Genomic DNA, 21,243 nt, shown 5'->3' with positions numbered 1-21,243 from the left:
GAGAGACAGCTCTGTGAAGGCAGGGGACGGGGGAAGGGGGTCAGAGGATAGGCAAGGGTTATCCTCCCCATTCACAGATGGGAAGATTAAGGCCCAGGTCTTCATCATAAGATGGGCTTCACTCTTCAGTCCCTGCCTCTCTCTCTTCACAGATAAACATGAAACGAAGCTCAAGGGTGTCATCTACTTCCAGGCCATTGAGGAAGTATACTATGACCACCTTCGAAGTGCTGCCAAGGTGAGGGCGGGGGTGGAGGGGGGCCCTCGGAGAGCACGGGCTGAGGGGGGAGGATGCAGCCGTTGTGAGGGGCTGGGCAAGTCTCAGGAAAAGATCAGGAATTCCAAGCTCTGACTTCCTACATGGCTCCTGTTGACATTTCTTCCTTTCTTTTCCTCATACCTCCCCCATTTCCCAGAAGAGATTTTTCAACTTCAGCCTGGTGACTGAGGTACCCCTGCCTTCCAACCCAAAGTCCTTTAATCCAAATGCTGTCTTCGCCTTCATCCTGACTGGGGCCCTGATCACCCTCCCAGAGCCCTGCTCCCTCAACCTTGCAGTGGATGTCAGAGACAGGGTGGCAAGGGAAAGGGAAGCAAGCTGACAGTGCCCCACAGGCTGGCAGATGAGGGACGACAGTGTTCTCCTATAATACTGTGCCCATAATTCCTCATCCAGCTTTCCCTGGGAATGACTTCTGTCTGTCCCTCAGCCTGCCTGGTGTGGAGTTGGGGGATAGAAGGAAGGGGAATGAGCTTAGGCAGTTTCTTAAGAGGCTAAATCTGAGAGGGTGGGCCAGAAGCCAAAAGCTTGGGAAAGGAAGACAAAATTATTTCACCAACCCGTAAGCCTCTTTGGACGGAGGTCTGCAAGCCGAGAGGGGCAGGGCCATGCGTGAAACCTGGAGCCAACCATCCTCATGAGAGTCAGGCACACTCACCCAAAGCTTCACCCTGATCCCCATGCCAACCTAACAAAGCTCCCGGCTCTAACCACAGCCCCTTGACTTTCCTGGGACCTGACACCCGGGATCCCAGCTGCCCAAGTGTGTCTAACCTACAGTTCTGCATTGTTTTTGAGTGAGAGGCCAATGCTGTGGGTGGCTAGGGTTACTTGGTGCTGGCTTTTCTCCTCCTTCCCCTCTCCTTTTCCCAGAGAGGCGAGTGACCAGCCTTCTCTTTTCCTGCTCTGTCTGATTCTCAAAGCTTTCTTTCTGGTGGGTGGGGGCTGGAGGGTAAGTTCCTAGACCTGCCTGGTTGAGAGTGGCCTAGAAATAAGCTCTGAGGATGGTCGAGACAGAGATCAGGAAGAGAGAGTTGAAAGGGAACCCAAGCCCGGCACTGGGTCTGGCATCTGTCCCCAGTGGGAATTTCTGAACAGACCAGCTGCCAGGTGGGGTGGGGGCAGGTGCCAGTCTTTGATGCCACCCGCCTGGCCATGCCTACCTAGATGCCAGCAGGGCTCAGCCCCCATACCCAAGTGTCTTGACAAAGGAAGATCACCAGATCTAGGGTGGCGGGGCTGACAGATGGCCTGGCACTGGGCTGTGGGCTTGTGCCTAGTCTCAGACTCCCCTGTCTTTCCTTTCCTCTGCAGAGTCCCAACCCAGCACTAACCTTCTGTGTCAAGACCCATGACCGGTTATACTATATGGTAGCGCCTTCCCCTGAGGCCATGCGCATCTGGATGGACGTCATTGTCACTGGGGCTGAGGGGTACACCCAGTTCATGAACTGACCTGGAGGTGATGGGAGGAGTCACCCCCAGCCACCTGCCCCTCCTCCACCCCACCCCCACTGCTCCTGGGGGCCATGAGACCCTGACACTGGGTCTGGCATCTGTCCCCAGTGGGAATTTCTGAACAGAAATGTTCCTCCCGGAACACCTTTCCTGAGGCTTGGGACTTACTCTACCAGGATATTTCCCAGAAATCCCCTGGGTGGGGAGAGCCTGATTTTGATGGTTTGTATAAGACACTTTGTTAACATCCAACAAGCTTCTTGCTCCTGCGAGATGCCAGGCTCTGGGTTTCCTGGGAGCTGGCCAGAAGGGGAAGCAGGGATGTGTGTGGGGGGTGTCCTCCTTGGGTCTCAGCACCTGCCATGACCCCTCAGGAGCCCTCCAAGGAATTGATCGGGGCTGAAGGCCTTGGAAACATGTCTGTGCTAGCTGGCATCTGGGACAGAGGAGGCTCTCGGCTCAGCTTGGGATAAGGGCCCCTAGGTCTCCCTGGTCCCTTTTCTCTTTTGGAAAGGACACGCTTACGGTACCAGAATCTGCCAAAGATCCCCTCTTCATCTCAGCCCCCTTCCTAGGGGCCCTGAGGGCTGAGCACAGTAGAAGGGTGGGGAACTCTTGTTCCTGAAACCCCTTGATCTCTCTCCTCCTTCCCCTTCTCCCAGTTTATTTTTTATGATTTTGCTCGTGACAGAGGAAATGGTACCATTACTGTGGTCACAGCTCCATCTCCAGCGATAGAGCCATAGTTGTGCCCCCCCATCCCCACCATCGCTGCTCTATCCTCATCTCCCCATGGCTCTGGGCACCTCTTGTGGGCCCTAACCCCCAGTCTTCCCAAGGCTACTTGCTCAAGGGCCCTTGGACATCTTACACTGGGGAGAGGGGACTTGACCACCCTTCCCCTCCTCCCCACCCCATTCTCTTAGCACCAGGCCCCAATGCACTAGCCCTCCCTGGCCTTAGGTCTGGGCCCCTTCCCCCTCCACTCGTGCCTTGACTGGAGCCAGAGGTTGCCAGGGTCTGGGGGTACGGAGACCCGGAAAAGAGCCACAGGGTCTGGGGTGGGTGGTGGAGCGTGTCCTGAGGCATATCCTTGCCCTGGGAAGGGTTTCTTTAGCTTGTTTTCCAGGGAGGAGAGGAGCTCACCCCCACCTCCAGGAAGAGAAGATCACCAAGGTGGGAAGAACCATTCAGGGGGGTGAAATGCGCACTCCCTGCCAGCTGCCTATGTCCTACCCCCTCTTGGCCTCAGGAATGTGGCAGGGAAGACCAGGCTCCCACCCACGCTGGTCCCAGCCCAGCCCGTTAGGCCTTAACACTAATCCCTCTACTCCTGTTCAGACCTCCTTCCTTTCCTGCCTTTCCTCCCCCTTGGCCCGAGGCCCGAGTTGCTGCCTGGGTCCGGGCTGGGGTTGATTGTTGTTTTGTTTGGTTTTTTTTCCAGTATTTGTAAGCAGTTCAGCAAAAACAATAAAGCATTTGAAATAATCATCCGAAGGGCCTGCTTTGGGGGAGTGGGGAGAAGGAAGCACAGGGACTGTGGGGATGATCCTTCATTACAGCCCTTCAGTGGATTCTCAGACCCTGAAGTGACTCGGTTTACCATCCCATGCCTTGGACAACGCCCATCCCCCAATCACTGTAGGCTTCGGCCTCCCTAGCCCAAGCCCTGGCCTCCAGAAGTTGATGGTTAGTGAAGGTGATGAGGCTAGGATGACAATAAGAACTGATTTATTGGAGACAAAAATCAAAATGAAAGTCTCTGCCTGTGGAGAATTTGCATTCTATTGGGATAGTCGAGCATACTCCCAAGGAATATGCCCCTGCCTCCGTGCAGGACATTCCCAGGCTGAGTCCTTTGGCCGTCTCAGCTGAGCAAGCCCAGAAACAGGAGGGGCAAGAGCAGCCAGCTGGTGCTGAGCAACATGGGTCCTGACCTAGAAGTCAGCCGGTCACCGTATCGGTTCAAGAACTCCAGGGCAACTCCGTTAGTCCAGCCGAAGCCCTCCTGGGGATGGGGGCGGGGGCAGGGAGGCATAGCCAATCAGGTGGAAGGCATGCTATCTCCTGTGAAAACTCACCTGGGACAGGCCCCATCTCTATCTCTGTACCAACCACCCCTGGTACAGGCACCATCTCCATCCCCACCACCCATTCTGCCTCCCCCAACCCCAGCCTTGGGTGGCCAGCACCATTACCTGCACTTCATACTCTCCTCCACCACCAGGTTCCCCAGAGTCGGTGCTGACGTCATACTAGAAGAGAGGATGAGGGAGGGGCCATAGTCAGATACTGTCCAAACAGCCTCTCCTCTCCCACTAGAGCAAACTCTGCCAGCCCGAGGCTTACAATTAAATACCTTTGGACTGCTAATTCTTTTTTTTTTTTTTTTTGTGGGACAATGAGGGTTAAGTGACTTGCCCAGGGTCACACAGCTAGTAAGTGTCAAGTATCTGAGGCCCGATTTGAACTAAGGTCCTCCTGAATCCAGGGCCGGTGCTTTATCCACTTCACCACCTAGCTTGCCCCCTGGCCTTCTAATTCTTTTAGTGGAAGGTGGGGCTGGAAGAAGGTTGAAGGCAGCTGCCAATCCCCAAACCCTTGAGGCCATCTTGAGGGATCACTGGCTGGGATGCATCGCAGCGTTAGGACCAGGCTAAGTACTGGCAGTTCCATGTAATGGCCACAGGAGGCCGCCATTATCCCTATACCCCCAAATAATGAAGCATTTTCCAACCAATGGTTCTGTAAGAAGAGCCCCCAACAGCAGGGGCTATGGAGGGAGAGGGGACCAAGGAAGACCGTATTACCTTCTCATACATGGCTTTGTTCTTCTGATAGAGAGCAAAGTTGGTCTGGATCCAGTTCTGGGCCAGCTGAAAGGCCACGTCCTGAGCCTCGGCTGAACCGGAGTCTGCTAAACCTGTCCCCACAATCCCAACAGGGTCTTGATTGGCTCCCAGAAGTCCTTCCCTCATCCCCAGGGCCAGTGCAGGGAGGGGTGGGTTGGGATGGGAAAGTTGAAAAACAGGGTCTTGCCTTGACAGGGCTAAAAAAGTATGCTGGGGATAGGGCAAGAGGCAGCTTTGGCCTGAATAAAGGGGCAATAAGACCAAGGCAGAGCCCTTCCTGAAGGGCACTGGGCCATATGCCCGCTGGTCTAGCTCGTTGAACCTATTTGGCCTTCCCTTGACCTTCCTGGGATGAAAAAGCATCAAGTAATCAAAGCTCCCCTTCGTGGAATCCTGAAAGATTTACAAAGTTCTTTATATACAAGTCTCCCATTTTGTCCTCACTCCAACCATGTGAAGTTGGTGCTATAATGAGGAAACTGAAGCTTATCAAGGTTGTGATTTGCCTAGGGTCTCACAGCTAGAGAGTATTGGAGGCAGGATTTGAAATCAGGACTTCTTGGCTCCAAATACAAAGCCACTATACCAGATTTAGAGCTGGAAAGAGTTATCTAATCCAGCCCCTTCATTTCACAGATGGGGAAACTGAGGAACAGAAATTAAATGATCAGCAGTAACTTCAGCATCAGCCCCGAGATCCTGTGCCCAGGGTCTGTTATCTTGGAATGGAAATCTGTTTGCCCTACAGAAGGTGTCCCATCTCCCCACCCTACCTACAAGGATCCAGGAGTCTCTCCCTGCTATCTGCCCACTGTTTGGATGTTCTGTTTTTTGGTTTTTTACCTCTGACAACCAGGTCTTGAAGAGGAGCCCAGGCATTAGGGAAATCCCACTGCTGACCGCTTATCTGGAGGGAGGATGGGATTCCATGCTTATAGGTCAGTATCTTGTTGTCCTGTGGGAACCAAAGACAACCAGGAGAGGAATGTGAGAAGACCTGGGCTTATGGATGCAGGGGACAGACTCCAAAAAAGGTGGGGCTGGAAGAAAACTAGCAGAGGCATCCCTGGTAGGCTCAAAGCTGCCCTCTAGTGGATGTGGGGGATCCCATCAGGGTGGGAGACACCAGGGAAGAAGCTGCCGTTTGTCCTCTAAGAATCCTAGGATTCAGAAACTGAAGGCTTCAGAGATCTCTTACCCTAACCTCGTTTTACAGAAAATGAGGAAACTGAGTCCCAGAAAGGGGAAGTCAGAACAAGAGATCTTGTGGAATGTTAGGCAAGTCATCACCTCTTTGGGTCTCAGTTTCCTTGTCTGTTAAAAGAAGGGGGGGATGGGGGCAGCTAGGTGGAGCAGTGAATAAAGCCCTGGCCCTGGAGTCCGGAGGACCTGAGTTCAAATCCGGCCTCAGACACTTGACACTTACTAGCTGTGTGACCCTGGGCAAGTCACTTAATCCCAATTGCCTCACCAAAAAAAAAAAAAAAAAAAGAAAAGAAAAGAAAAAGAAGGGGGGCAGATTAGATGGCCTTTGGGGTCCCTTTCAGCTCCAGGACTGTGGTCCGTTAGTGCTCTACCCCTCATCCTCACCTCTAGGTACTTCACATTCTTTCTGACTGCGTCAGGATCAGAGAAGCAGCCTGCCCAGAGTGGACTGAGGTTGGAAGGGTAGAACCCGTGGTTTTGTTGCCTATTCTTTAAGTTAAAGTCAAACCAGCTGCCCAAGGTCTCATTCCACAGGAGAGCCTCCATGGCTGCCTTTCGCCGAGTCTGGGCCTCTTGGTACCTCTGGGCCATGTTCAGGTTCCCTTTAAGGAAAGAGCAGGGTCACCTGAGAGTGGGGAAACAGCCTGAGGACCTTGGGATAGTCAGAATGGCCCCAAAGGTACGTGTACACACACACACACACACACACACACACACACACACACACACACACACACTCAGAAAGCTAGAGGAGCTTAGTTAGCCCCAAAGAGAAACTGGGTCTTAATTCTAGGCAGAGTCCCTGTGCCTCTAAATAAGAATATTTATGAGGGCACCTTACCCAGCTGGATGTGGAAGTTGGCCAGTAAGTTCTCCGCCTGGCACAGGAAGGCATTTAGATCAACGGGCACTAGATGACTAGTCTTGATGTCGAGCAGATAGTTGCTGCCGACAAACCAGCGGGAAGAGAAATCCCAGCCTGATTCAGCCCCAGCCTTCAGTTCTGTCCACAGGGATTCCCGGGCATCTGTGTGGGCAGAGGAGGGTAACTGAACTGGGCACAGATGGGTCAGAATTCTGAATGTGACAGACACAAGGACGAGTCAGTGAGGGGGTATAAAGGCAGCATGAACATGGAAGAGATATTGATGAGGCCACCATTCAGGGCTACACAGATAGATGCATGCTTCACCCAAGGAAGAGCTACCATCAAATGGGTAAGAGATTTTGTCTGGGCTGTGTTCTCTCCATATCCAATGCTGTCGCTGTTTATTTACCTTCTGGTAGGAGCTCTGCCAATTCTTCATCTTTGCTGTAGGATTCTGGCCTATGGGAAAGAGAAGGGCAATCTGAAGGAAGGGATGGCAAAGGTCAGAAGGTGAGGAGGATGTCAGGTAGGAACATCATTAACTAGAGGAGAAACAGGGTAGGTGTGGAGATTAAGGGTGGTCCAGGGTCAGGAGTAGTGTGTGGTCCAAATAAAATAACAGATGGAAAGCACTTTGTAAACCTTAAAATGGCATACAAATGACAGTCGTTGTGGTTGTTGGTAGCCTCCAATCTGGTGATGACTTCTTTCCCTGAGCTTGCTACTGTACTACTTTCTGTTGGACTCAAACAATGTTTATAGGGCAAAACTGGGCATGCTGGGTAACTCACTGTCTAACATCTGGGCTTTCATGAGAAAAAATGTACACACACAAACGTTTAAATTTAATCTGCAATAGTAACACTTTCTTAAGTCTAGACAATCAACAAAATCATTAAATGAGCTCTGATTTGTGGTAATTGATGATTTCTGAAGTGTAAATGCTCATGCTGAAAATGTAACCATTGCTTCCCACAAGCCCCTCAGAGCCAGGTCCATCACAGCCTTGTCCTGGGTCCACCATTAACTCGTCATGGCACCTTGGACAAGCACTTAGTCTTTCAGTGAGTGTCCAGAATGAGGGAAGTAACAGTCCCCTTGTACTCTGCCCTGCTCAGTCCCCCATCAGGAGTACTGCTTTTAGCTCTGGGCACATTTTAGGAAAGACACTACCCCCCAGGCATGTGTACAGAGAAAGGGGATGAGGCTGGTGAGGGAACTTGAGACCATGCTAGCTGGACTCTTTAGTTGGAGGAGCACAGGTTATTGGGCTGAATAGGAGGAAAACGGGGTAGGATGGAGGGCAAACATGTGTGATGTTTAAAATCTATATTGTGTGATCTCCTTTAATTAGAAGATCCAGCACCAGTCTTTGGGCATTAAACATTTATTAAAGCATACAGATATTCACAAGGAGTTCAGAAAGTTAAGAAAAAGCCTATCTAGCCTAGAGTTCCAGCCTGGTTGGGTTCTTCCTCAAGTCCTCCTCCAAGAGCCTGCTTTAATCAGGAACTTTCCAGCAAGCTGATTGTGGAAGCTTTTTGTAGGTCTGGAACAGAGGCAGTCCTTACATACTGCTTCAAGCTGATTGGTTGGCATCATCCAAATCCATTGGTTTTGAAGGTGTTCTCAAGTTGAGTTCACAGTCTAGCTTCCGAGAACAATACCTTCTTAAGGGATAGCCAGGTTCTTGTCTGTGTCTGAGATGATCCCTACAGTGACCTTGTAGCTGATCCCCTAAAGCCCTAAAAAGGCAATTTCCATTAAGGGATAGCCAGGTGTGATTGCAATCCAATTAATTTGAAGTAGGCTAATCAGCAGTCAATCACTCTCACTTGATTCAATCAGTCTAGATTAATCTCCAGGTGGGTCTTTGAGTATCTGTGAAATCCCATTATTTCATCACACATGGTAGCCACCATCAAGTTTTTGAAGGACTGACAAATAGAAGAGGGATAAAATTTGGTCTCTTTGGCCCCATTGTAAATACTAGAAGCAATGGGAGGAAGCTGCTAAATGAATGAATGAATGAATGAATGAATGAATGAATGAATGAATGAATGAATGAATGAATGAATGAATGAGGGAAAATGCCCTAAGTATCAGAACTGTTCTGAAGTAGAATGGGCTGCCTCAGGCAAAGTGGGCTTCCCATACTAGACAGCCTTCACAATCTGGATGGCCCCTTGTTGGTGGGTGGGGTATAGAAATTCTTGCTAAATTACATTGGGAGGAGATGACCTCTCCAGGCTCATCCATCTCTGAGATGCCATGACTCACCCTCCCTCAGGGGTCCTGAGAGGACCAGACATCATTGGATGCCGTCTTAAATACCTGTAAAAAGGGCTTTGGAAGGAGTCCATGATTATTAACATTAGAAAGAAGGAATCTATACATGAACTGATTCTGAGTGAGATGAGCAGAACCAGGAGAACATTGTACACAGTAACAGCAACATTGTGTGATGGTCAATTGAGATAGACTTAGCTCTTCTCAGCAGTGCAATAATCCAAGACAATTCCAAAGAACTCATGATGAAAAATGTTCTCCACATCCAGAAAAAAGAACTGTGGATTCTGAATGCAGATTGAACCATACTGTTTCTACTTTTTGGTTGTTTTTTTTTTCTTTTTTGAGGCTTTTCCTTTTTGTTCTGATTCTTCTTTCACAACATGACTAATGCAGAAATATGTTTAATGTGATTGTACATATATGACCTATATCAGATTTATTTCTGTCTTGCAAGGGGGAGGGAGGAAGGGAGAAAAATTTGGAATTAAAAATCTTATGAAAACAAATGTTGAAAACTATCTTTACATGTAACTGGAAAATAGTAAAATACTTTTATGATTTAAAAAAAAAGAAAGAAGAATCTCTCCTCACCTGGGCCCCCCATAGGGCACATAGTAGCGATTCAGGGTATAGTTCTCCCCATTATGGCTGATGTTGACACTTCTATTTTGCATCCAGAACTCCAGCTCCAGCTCGAGGGTCCCAATGTTCTCTCTGAGTTGAAGAAGCAGGCATCAGCTCAGTCACTGCTCAGGAACCCCGCCTCTGTCTCTGTCTCTCTGTCTCTGTCTCTGTCTCTGTCTCTGTCTCTGTCTCTCTGCCTCTGTCTCTCTCTGCCTCTGTCTCTCTGTCTCCATCTCTGCCTCCGTCTCTGTCTCTGCCTCTCTGTCTCCCTCTCCCTTCCCCCCTCCCTCTCTGCCTCTGTCTCTCTCTGCCTCTGTCTCTCTGTCTCCATCTCTGTCTCCGTCTCTGTCTCTGCCTCTCTGTCTCCCTCTCCCTTCCCCCCTCCCTCTCTGTTTCTCTCGCTCTTTCTCCTTCTCTCTGTCTCTCTCGCCTTTCCTTTTACTCTCTCTACCACTCTCTCTCTCTCTTTATCTCCCTACTCTGTCTCTGTCTCTCCTTTCCCTGTCTCTACCTCTTTCTATCTCTGTGTCTATTCTCTCTGCCTGTTTCCCTCTCTCTCTCTCTGTTCTTCTCTCTCTTTTTCTCCCCCTTCCCCCTTCTTCCCTTTCTCTCCTCCCTCTATGTGTCTTCCCTCCTTCCCCCTTGTCTCTCTTTCTTTGTCTTGTCATTCTCTCAAAGGTCACCGAGACTTCTGTCTTCCTTGGTAAGGTAAAATAGCAGTGGCAGAAGAGTCCTATGGTACTGTGGAAAGAGTATTGGGCTTGGAACCAAGAGATGGGGGTAGAGACTGAACCCGTGATTTCACTGATACAGAGAACTCCCAGATGGGGAAACTCCCTCCACCAAGGCAAGTCTGTAACTTATCATCTTAGGGAGTTTAGAGCTCTGAGAGGCTATGTGACTTGCTGAGAATTGCATAGTCATTATGTGTCCGAGGCAGGATTTGAACCCAAGACAGGTCTTCCCAGAGCCAAAGCCAGCTCTCCAGTCACTATGTAACACAGCCTCCCATGAAGTGATGAAATCTGGGTTCAGATCCAAGCTCAGGTGTGTCCTAATTTCACAACTGAATGTGCCTTCCTGGGCCTCAATTTCCTTGTTTGTAAAGTGGAAATTTAAAGCCTACATGACCCACTCCACAAGGTCATAGTGAGGAAGGCCCTTTAGTAAGCTTTGGAAGGCTGGAGAAGTGTATTCTTAGCAATGATACTACTGAGGGGATGTATCACACAGAGGCCAGAACAGGCAGAATCAGGAGATGTGGGCTCGAGTGTCTCTCTGATTCTTACCAGCTTTGTAAACATGGCCAATTCTTTTGATCTCTCTGAACCTCGGTTTCTTCATCTATAAAATGGGAACAACAAAACGTTGACTACCGACCTCACAGGGGTGTTGTGAGGAAAGCATGTTGCCAGGCTGACAGCCCTGTATAAATGTGAGCTATGATTCTTCTTTTTCTTTTTTCTCATTTATCTTTTTTATTCATTTTGGTCTAACTTCGAAAGGAATACATTGAACTCCCCAGTCATTAGAGTTATGCTTCTTCTTAGGTTATCTACCTGAGGAAGGGCACATCATTGGTGTACGCCAAGTATCGGTCCATCATGAGGGCCAGGAGTGGGGGCTGGCTCCGCTGCAGATAGTACACTCGCCCGCCATTAGGGATGAGCCCGTAGCTGATGGGGAGAATTCCTGCTGAGATCTTTGCTGCTCCTAGAGAAGGGGGCTTCCCCATCTCCTCCCCAGCCAGCCTGGCTCCTGGGGGGAAGGAGCTGGGTTCAGCCCCAGCTCCTTCCACCATCCCTCTCTCTCATCTCTCAGTGCCATCCCCCCAACCATGTCCTTACTGTTTCACCATATCCAGGAAGTTTTGCAGCATGCCCTTGACTGTGCCAGGCATCTCTGACAGAAGCAACCCCTGCATCACCCAGTAGGAATCCCTGTGGGGAAAGGAAGAAGTCAGAAATGGAAGGGACCTTAGCAGGCGTCTGGTTCAAGCTCCTCACTCCACAAATGAGGGACCGGAGGCCAGAAGAGTTGAAGTGGCTTTCTTGGGGTCACACAGCAAGCTAGTGGCTGAGTCTTGTGGTCCCCCCAGTCCAGCAGCTCCCACTGCCCCCCTTAGGCTGGAGAGAAACGGGCAACATCCAGGGCACTTTCCAGGCACCAGCTCTACCCTCCCCCTGCTCCTATTTCATGCAATCTTGGGTTACAAAGGGATTAGGTTGGGGGAGGGGCATGATTCGATGCCAAGTCTCCCCTTGCCTAAGAGTGCTGTGTAATCCGGACACATACACACTCTCCCACTACCTCCTGCCTTTGGGATTCCCTGGATGCCACCAGGACCCAGCTGCCCCTCCTTTCCTTCCCAATGGGGAGTGGGTTTCTGGCCTCTCACCAATAGTAGAACTCAATAAAACGTCCACCAGGCACAATGAAGGGGTGAGCTGCATAGATTAGAGAGTAGCGGTCAGGCTGTTCTGAGACCTCGAGTTTTATCTGTGGGAAGGAAGAGAGGAGCATGCCCTGGACTTCCCTGGAAGTGGATGAACCTCTTTGTTGGGGGGGCAACGGGGAGGGAAGTGATCTGTTATAACTTCTATATGTATATAAGCTGAGCCAGGAAATAAATGAACAGTGATTGGATTTAGGACCTGTCATCTCTACTCTGGAAATGAGCTGATAGATTAAAAGAATTTCCTCAGACAGGAAACAGGGGCTTAGGGAGTTTCAGACCAGGAAGAAATGAAGGTCTACCTTCAGTCCTCAGAAGGTGCATGTCTGAGGTCTACAAGCTCTAGGCATACTGGCAATGGCTGTAAAGGCCACGTGACCATCAGAGAAGCCAAGGCCAGAGTCTAGACCAGGGCTTCTTAAATTTTTTCCACTCATCACTCCTTTTCACCCAAGAAACTTTCATTTGACCCCGGGTACGTAGGTATATAAAATAAGTATACATAACCTTTTACTGTTGCCAGATTTTTTGCAAACCCCACATTCAGGTACATGACCCCAATATAGGGTTGCAACCCACAGTTTAAGAAGCTTTGGTCTAGACTAGAATAAAGGGTGAGGAAATCAATTCATGGAAGGATAGATGCTTTCCTCACAAGGTTGAAGAGAAGGAATTGTGCCAACCAACCTGGTTTGTGGCAAGCTCTAAGCCACCTTTACGTAAGGACTCTGAGCCTAGTCTAGGACACAGGACAAGTCCATTACCTGTAATTGTGATATCCTCCCAATCAAAGGCTGGGTTTGATGTCCACTAGAAGAGTCCCTCTCTTTAGCCTGCTTCCTCATCCCATCCCAATTATCTCATCTTCTAGTACCTTCCTTCCCAGCTTCTTCCAAAGATTATGCAGATCCTCTGCCCAGGCCCGGAGTCTGGTGTCTGAAATAGTCTCTAAGAATTTGGGGCTGGAAGACAACAACCCCAGGGTTAGTTACAACAACCTCAGGTCAGAGAGATCATCCTTGGACTGCCCTGCCTTTATCATCCCAGACCGATAGCGCACCTGGCCTTCCAGTCCTCGGGAATCCAGGTTTCCATTTCCTGCCCTGGGTCCTTAAAGTGTTCACTGACAAAGGTTTTCAGCTGTTCCCGGGAGATGTTGCCTCCACTGGACTTGAGCAGCTCATTAAAGTCACTTAGAACTTGGTCTAGGGGACAGTAGACAAAGGGAGTGAGCGGCCCGAACCATCCTGAATGGCCTCTGCCCTCTAAAGGAATAAAACTGCAGAACATGAAGGGACCTGGTCGGTCCAACCTCCCCTTGAAACATGAATCCCTTAAGGAAGACTTTCAGCCATGAGGAGCTCAGGACCTTATGAAGAAGCCCATCCCAACTTGCAGCCAATATGGTGCCTAACTAGAGGCAAGTAGCACAGTTCCCTTATAACCACTCCCGCAAAAAACTTAAAAATCGCACCAGATGGCACAATGACTAAGAAATCCAGTGAGAAACCACAGTAAGTGACCTCTTTCATCTTTGAACTGCACAACAAGGGGGGAAGGAGGGAAGGGAACAAGTATTTATTAAGTGCCTAGAACTGTGCCAGGTTCTGTGCCAAGAACTGTGTTTTGTTTTTTTGCAAATGTTCTCTCTTAATCTTCCCTTTAATCTTGCCTTTGTGACCCCCATTTTGCAGTTGAGGAAACTGAGGCATATATTAAGTGACTCACCCAGAGTTCCACAGCTGAAGTCAGCTAGAAGCCCATGTAGTCTCCCAGTATAACACATACAGCCTGCAACATGCATGTTCTCTCTCTCTCTGTCTCTCTCTCTCCCTCCTCTCTCTCTGTCTCTGTCTCTCTCCCTCCTCTCTCTGTCTCTGTCTCTCCTCTCTCTGTCTCTCTGTCTCCCTCCTCTGTCTCCCTCCCTCTCTCTGTCTCTGTCTCTGTCTGTCTGTCTGTCTGCCTCTCTCTCTCGACAGCAAGAGAAAGAGGGAACTTCCAAGAAAGCCCCAGGATAGGTTGTAAATTCACTGTGGGGAATGCCTGGAAGTGCAGGAGTGACCATGGCAATGACAGCTTGTACTTGGACCCCCAGATCTAGGAGGTCAGCACCCTTTCTGGAAATATTATAGAGGTCCCTGAATATCCATCACTTTAAATCTCAGAGATACAGAGGGGCCTAACTTCAGGAGGAGGTCAGGAATACAGGGGACCCAGGGCAAGATTAAGCAGGACTGATCACACAGAACTGACCACCCCAAACAAAAGCATAGCAGGATGCAGAGCCTGACCCTTGGCCCAAAAGTCCCAATTCAGAAACTAAAGCTAGAGGATGAGAAAACCAAAGAAGACACAGACCAATATAAAAAATTATGGCAAATAGTGAGATCTCCAAAAAGAAAGTAACTCCACAACTGCAGAAAGAGATTGAAAGGAAAAAATAATCCACTATTGTTAGAGTTGTAAAAAGATCCAACCATTCTGGAGAGTAATTTGAAACTATGCCCAAAGGACTATGGAACTGTGCATACCCTTTGATCGAGCAAGACCACTATTAGGTTTATATCCCAAAGACACCCCCCAAAAGAGAAAAAGACCTATCTGTACAAAAATATTTATAGCAGCTCTTTCTGTGGTGGTTAAGAATTGGAAATCAAAGGAATGCCCATCATTTGGGGAATGGCTAAACAAGCTGGGGTATATGATGGTGATGGAATATTATTGTGCTATAAGAAATGATAAGCAGGATGATTTCAGAAAGTCCTGGAAAGACTTGTATGAACTGATGTATAGTGAAGTGAGCAGAACCAAGAGAACATTGTGCACAGAGACAGCAATATTGTTTGATGAAGAACAGTGAATGACTTGGCTATTCTCAACAAAACAATGATCTAAGACAATTCCAAATGGACTATTGATGAAACAGACTATCCACTTCCAAAGAAAGAACTGATATTGATAGAACAGACTGAAGCATGCTATTTTTCACTTTCTTTTTTTTCCTTTTAATCAAGTTTTCTTGTACAAAATGACAAATATGTAATGTCTTATCTGCTGCCTCAGGGAGGGGGGAGGAGAGGGACGGAGAGAGGGATAAAAATTGGAACCCCAAACTATAAATAAAAATGTTTATTTAAAAAAAAAGAATATTAAAAAGGGAAAATATATTTTTTCCACCAGAACTACAGGACCCCCTAGTAAAAAATGTATCAAGAGATTTAAAAATTTACTAGATTAGAAGAGAGTGGGCGGCTAGGTGGTGCAGTGGATAAAGTGCTGGCCCTGGATTCAGGAGTACCTGAGTTCCAATCTGGCCTCAGACACTTGACACTTACTAGCTGTGTGACCCTGGGCAAGTCACCTAACCCCCATTGCCCTGCAAAAACAAAACAAAACAAAAAAGAAGAGAGTGGTAAATTTTACCCAAGTAACAGACTCCCTCAAGTCCCTAAAAGTTCACTTCAGAACCATAATATCTTCAAAGGGCATTGAGGGAGTTAAATAATCAAAAGAGAGAATCTGATGGCAGGGGTGGGAGTGGATTAGTTCTGTTCTGAAGGTTTTAAGAGGGGAAAGAGAGGGGAGAGTAAAGGGAATACACAAGTATAGAAAGGAGAAAAAAGAAGGTTGAACTATTTTTCGTAACTGGGATTCTTGAAAGGAAGAATCACGAGAAAAAGAGTATACAAAGGAGCATAGAAAAGGTAGTCCAGAAGGAAGCACAGAGAAGAAAAACAGTTTTGAAAGTGATGGGTTGAATTTATTATATCCTTTTTTTCCAAAAAAGCAAGTGGTATAAAACTGAGATCCACATTTTCACACACAATCTTCTTGCTCTGTTCTATTTTATAATGAAAATGCTTTTGTGGAGTTTTTTGTTTTGTTTTGGGTATTTTCGAAATTCAGAATTTTAAAAAAATGAAATAAAGTCCTTCCATGTGGAGACAGTTTGAATCTATTCCTTCAGTGCTTCAGTTCCATAAGGAGCTAAGATCCCTGAGAACAGGGAACTACCCCATTTTTGGACTTTGTATCCCCAGGACGTGGCACACAACAGATGCTTAAGAAATGGTTGTTGAGTAACAGATTGATGGATCCACCCACAAATCACAAATCACAAATCCTCTATTGTTTCAAGTGCTGTCCTTGCATCCCCAGTGGCCTAGCCTAGTGTACTTAGATGCTTAGTAAGTACTCGTTGATTGATGAATAACTTGCTGATCTTGGTCTGAAATATGCTCCCTGCTTTGGCTCACCTGGTAATGAGCCTCTCAGAGTTTAGGTAGGCTAACCCTGGGACTACCAACAAGCAACCTGACTCCTCATATACTCAAAGCCTTTATAGATTGGCAAAATCTGCTGGGGCTTTTGCCCCACTAGGAAAACCAGATATATTCTAAGGAGGTCACTGACCAAGAGAAAAGCTCTGAAGGACTTCTGGGAGGTCATTTCTGTTCCTACACCACATCTGATGTAGTCTTACTAGGCCTAGGAGCTAAGGTTCCAATAGCTTAACGGATTTAAGGTTTGTGATCACCCGGGTAGACTCTGCAATAGCTGAGATACAAACCTGTGTGTGCTGATGCTAAGTGCTGTATTCTTTCTGTTCTATGATGCTGCCTCTTTTTACAGAGTTGTTCCTTATATTGATTTCAGAATCTGCCTCCTTGCAACAGGCCCCAGGTCTGCCTTTTGGAGTCAAGCAAAGCAAGCCTAATCTCTCTTTCCTGGGACAACGATTCAGAAACTTGAACTGGATCCCAGCCCTACTCCCGCCCCTAAGCTTTAGGGGCCTGTGGTTCCAGTACCTGATGATCAGCCTCCTAAGCACATTTAGGAAACTGACTCTTTGGCCAAGAGTGGGAGCCAATGGCAAGGACTATTGGGAGGCTGAGAGAGTGGGGTTTCTTAGCCTGGTGTCCCATCCCCACTCCCAACCCGCTGCATGCTGTGCTTACCTGGAGCTTTGGTCAGAGGCATGTCGACAAAGTGCTTATCATCCTGGTAGAGCTTGGCCATCTGAACCTGCCGGAGGAGCTCACCTGTGCAGTAAATCTGACTGGGGGAGAAGAAGAAGAAGCAGACACCCAGACAGGAGAGCAGAGAGGATCAGAAGCAAACACTTAGATGGATGCAGGTTCCCTCTACTGGGGTGTTCCTCCTCAGCATCCTCCACCCTCAAAATCTGGATCAAGGTGAACTTAAGTTAAAAATAAAGCCGAGGGGGGGCAGCTAGGTGGCGCAGTGGATAAAGCACCGGCCCTGGATTCAGGAGGACCTGAGTTCAAATCCAGCCTCAGACACTTAACACTTACTAGCTGTGTGACCCTGGGCAAGTCACTTAACCCCAAATGCCTCACAAAAAACCCAAATAACAACAACAAAAATAAAGCTGAGGGAAAAGGAAGTCACCAAAGAAAAACTGACAATGTAGGGGTGAATGTGGAGAAATGGGGGTGGGGAGGATAATTTATGAACTTCACTTATTTTTCACCCTGGTTTCAACTATTTACTTTCTCATTCATAATAATGTGGGTTCCCCCTAAGAGGGAGCCAAGATGCCCAGAATTGCCCTATCTCTTGAATCTCCAGGAAAAAACAGTCTTGTCTTTGCACATGCCCATGATATTAAGCTGACAGATCCTTCCTCCTCTCTAGTGGCTCAGGCCTCCCTCTAACTGCCCAGGTGCTCAGAGCCCTTAGGATTTTTCTTTCCTTCCCTCTTTCTGCTTTCCTTCCCAACCCCAAAGCCTGGGTCCTAGGCCCAGGTACCTGTCACAGGGTGGAGGTAAGGCCCCCTGCAGCCCCAGCTCAAATCCCAGCAGGAGGCCCAGTTGAAGCAACCCGTTTATTCCCTGCATGGTTGGGCACTGAGAGGGCAGAGTTCTGGTGCCAAGTGCTGGTAAGAACAGAGTCCCTCCCTGCTCCCTAATCTGCTGTCAAAGTCCAGTTAAGAAGTATATTACAGTTGTCTATATATAACCTATATCAGATTGCTTGCTGTCTTGGGGAAGGGGGAGGAAAGGGAGGGAGGGAGAAAATTTGGAACTAGAAATCTTATAAAACAAATGTTGAAAACTACAGCAACAAAGAAGAAATCTATCAGGAATTGGGTGGGTCGGGATACCTGGTTCCAACAAGTTCTTGCTGTTAGGTTTGGGCCTGAGAACCTTTTTTTTTTTTTTTTTTGTGAGGCAATTGGGGTTAAGTGACTTGCCCAGGGTCACACAGCTAGTAAGTGTCAAGGGTCTGAGGTTGGATTTGAACTCAGGTCCTCCTGAATCCCAGGCCCGTGCTCTATCCACTGCGCCACCTAGCTGCCCTTATGAGAACCTCTTCTTCCTTTCCACAGCCTGTAGAATCTATAAAGGGAGGAGAGGGAACAAAAGGTGAAAGACATGTCTAATTTGAGTAACCCACTGCTGGGCCCACCTGACCTGAGCTGCTGCAGTTCCCTCCTTCTGTGGTAGACAAATAGCTGGGCTGAGTTCAGTCCTGGGGAGCCTGGCTTCTTATGAGTTTGTATTGATTGTATTGATACAATATGAATCAGGAATGGAACAGATACTTTATTCCTACAACAAAAAGAATGCTAAACATAAAAAGACTCTCACATTAAAACAACTTCAAAGCCATGTTCAAAGCACCTACTCAGGAAAGGAAAAAACAAGTAGAGAAGATGAATGTAGTTCACCTAGTTGAAGGGGTAGGGAGAATAGCATAGTCCATACCCTCACCCTCCTCTCACAGGGAGAGAGCACTACTTGCTACATGGAGCGTCTCAGCCAAGAGTCCATCATCTGAAAGATCTTTTATTTGACGGATGAAACACCTCAACCCATGACACTGTCACAGGGAAGGGTGAGGAACAAGAGACAACTCATGATCACCTCATACTATAAAATACTAAGGTATTTAAGCCCCACTCACCATAGTACCAGAAAAAACAAGTTCCCAAACTCCCAACAAGTCAACTAGAACCAGGAAGATCAACTCTGAACTTGCTCCACAGGACACACCAACCACTCCAAGTGGTTCTTGGAGGCTTCTTTCTTCTATTTCTAACTTCTGCCACCCCAACCCCTTGATCTCCCTCTCTGAGGCTCTTCTCATGCTTCTCTCTGCCTATCTTGGACATGAAGCTAATATTTTTTTTTTGGTGAGGCAATTGGGGTTAAGTGACTTGCCCAGGGTCACACAGCTACTAAGTGTCAAGTGTCTGAGGCTGGATTTGAACTCAGGTCCTTCTGAATCCAGGGCCAGTGCTCCATCCACTGCGCCACCTAGCTGCCCCAACATGAAGCTAATTTGAGGCAGTGTTCATCCTTGACTGCTCTACAGCTAGGCAAACTCTGACATAAAGGGAGAGAGAATGGGGTTTGGGGCAACATAAACTCAGAAAGGCAGGGAGCAACTAGGGCAGGACACAAAAGAATGACATGGGGAGAAGTCATACCTCCCCTCTGCCAACCCCAGGACTCCACTGCCCCTCATAGAGCGCTAAGTACTAGAGTAAAACTTGTACCTGAACAGGAACTCCCCTACACCCACCTTGATAAGAGGTTTTCCAGCCTTGCCTTAAAGGCCACCTGTGAAGGGAATTCCACCTGCCACCTCCAGAGGCAGCCCACACTACTTTGGGACATCTCTAATTGTTAGGAAGTTTCTCCTTAGATAGAGCCAAAACCTGCCTCTCTATAACTTCTATCTATTGTTCCTCATCCTGCCCTCTAGGACCAAGCCAAAAAATCCAAGTCCCTCTCCTACATGACAGCCCTTCAGAAAGCCCTATGATCCCACAAGTCTTCTCCTCTCCTGGCTATACATCCTCAAGTTTCTTCAACTGATCTTTTTTTTAATTAAAATTTTTTTATTTTTGCATTTTTTCAATCTTAATAGGATTTTTCCCCAGTTACATGTAAAGATAGTTTTCAACATTTGTTTTTATAAGCTTTCTAGTTCCAAATTTTTCTCCCACCCTCCCTCCCTTCCCTCCTCCCTCTCCAAGATAGAAAGCAATCTGATATAGGTTATATATGTACAATCACATTAAACATATTTTCACATTAGTCATGACATGAAAAAAAAATCAGAACAAAAAGGAAAAACCTCAGAAAAGAAAAAAAAGGAAAAATAGTATGGTTTAATCTGCATTAAGATTCCACAGTTCTTTTTTCTTTCCTTCTTTTCTTTTCTTTTTTTTTTTTTTTTTGATGTGGAGAGCATTTTTCATCACGAGTCCTTTGGAATTGTCTTGGGTCATTGTATTGCTGAGAAGAGTTAAGTCTATCACTCAACTGATCTTTATATAATGCATCCCCCTATAACCTTTCCACTTGGATCATGCATGAATACTCTGCTGGTAGAGTCTTGAACATGCTTCTGTTTCTAGGGTGGGTTGCTGGGTTGGTTGACTCTTCCCCATCCCGGTCATTATTGAGCTGGAAAGGTTGATTTCTATATTGGGCTCCCTTCTTTACCTTCTTCTTTGCTGGGGAGAACCTTTTGGTAGAAGAAGAGGTGGCTTCTGGCTGGTGGGTCTCTTGGAGGCAGCCCTTGAGAAGACAAGATGTGACATCATTCGGAGATGGAGCTGGGGGAAAGGTCTTTACCTACCTCAGGAGAGTGGCTGGCCTAGACCTCTGGGCCTCTTGTCTCCTCATATAGTGTGGCCTTAACTAGTCAGGAGGTCCTTAGCTGTCTTTTCTCTCCTTTTGTGTTTCTTTTCCTCTGGCATCTGGCCTGTGATCACCCAATGATCCTGGAAGAACTGAGTGTCCTGGTGACAAGGGATATATCTATTGGAGTGGTTGTGGTGTTATAACAACAAGAACATTTTTTTTTTTTTTGGTGAGGCAACCGGGGTTAAGTGACTTGCCTAGGGTCACACAGAGCAGGAACCTTTTTTTTTTTTAGTGAGGCAATTGGGGTCAAGTGACTTGCCCAGGGTCATACAGCTAGTGAGTGTTAAGTGTCTGAGGCCGGATCTGAATTCAGGTACTCCTGACTCCAGAGCCAGTGCTCTATCCACTGCGCCATCTAGCTGCCCTGAGCAGGAACATTTTTAACAAGAAAAATAAATAGCCTTGTGTTTTGATGGTGCTTAGTGGTAGTAAATAAAGTATGAACTTGTTTAGCAGCCTTCCAAAAAAATTGGTGATTATCCCAATGATGCTTGAATATTCACCTCCCAACTGATTGCACCAGT

At 47.6% G+C, this 21,243-nt stretch overlaps 2 protein-coding genes across 12 annotated transcripts in view; one reads left to right on the top strand and one right to left on the bottom strand.

Moving 5' to 3' along the window:
• Positions 1–3,418, top strand: part of PHLDB1 (pleckstrin homology like domain family B member 1) — a 65,650-nt gene extending 62,232 nt beyond the window's left edge. For 4 of the 11 annotated variants that reach the window (XM_043992583.1, XM_043992578.1, XM_043992584.1 and 1 more), the window contains 2 exons: positions 153–238; positions 417–1,735. In XM_043992583.1, the coding sequence (XP_043848518.1) occupies positions 153–238; positions 417–602 (272 nt within the window). In that variant the 3' untranslated portion in view covers positions 603–1,735. Of the gene's footprint in view, positions 1–152; positions 239–416 lie in introns of all 11 variants that reach the window. The other 7 variants (XM_043992580.1, XM_043992581.1, XM_043992586.1 and 4 more) reach the window with 7 other exon arrangements.
• Positions 3,419–3,605: 187 nt separating this feature from the next.
• TREH (trehalase) lies at positions 3,606–17,896 on the bottom strand. The gene is made up of 15 exons (XM_043993551.1): positions 17,808–17,896; positions 16,994–17,094; positions 13,096–13,240; positions 12,910–12,997; positions 11,979–12,079; positions 11,428–11,520; positions 11,140–11,256; positions 9,548–9,670; positions 7,074–7,123; positions 6,638–6,823; positions 6,181–6,398; positions 5,434–5,545; positions 4,549–4,661; positions 3,937–3,993; positions 3,606–3,746 (listed from the first exon to the last, which is right to left on the bottom strand). Exons 1-15 carry the CDS (start codon positions 17,894–17,896, stop codon positions 3,606–3,608), a joined length of 1,734 nt encoding a protein of 577 aa, XP_043849486.1.
• Between the last annotated feature and the right edge of the window lie 3,347 nt (positions 17,897–21,243).

This window comes from Dromiciops gliroides, chromosome 3 (assembly GCF_019393635.1).
Source record: "Dromiciops gliroides isolate mDroGli1 chromosome 3, mDroGli1.pri, whole genome shotgun sequence".
NCBI classification, from domain to species: Eukaryota; Metazoa; Chordata; class Mammalia; order Microbiotheria; family Microbiotheriidae; genus Dromiciops; species Dromiciops gliroides.
Note: the sequence above shows the minus strand (reverse complement) of the source record. Positions and strands in the feature narration are given on the sequence as shown.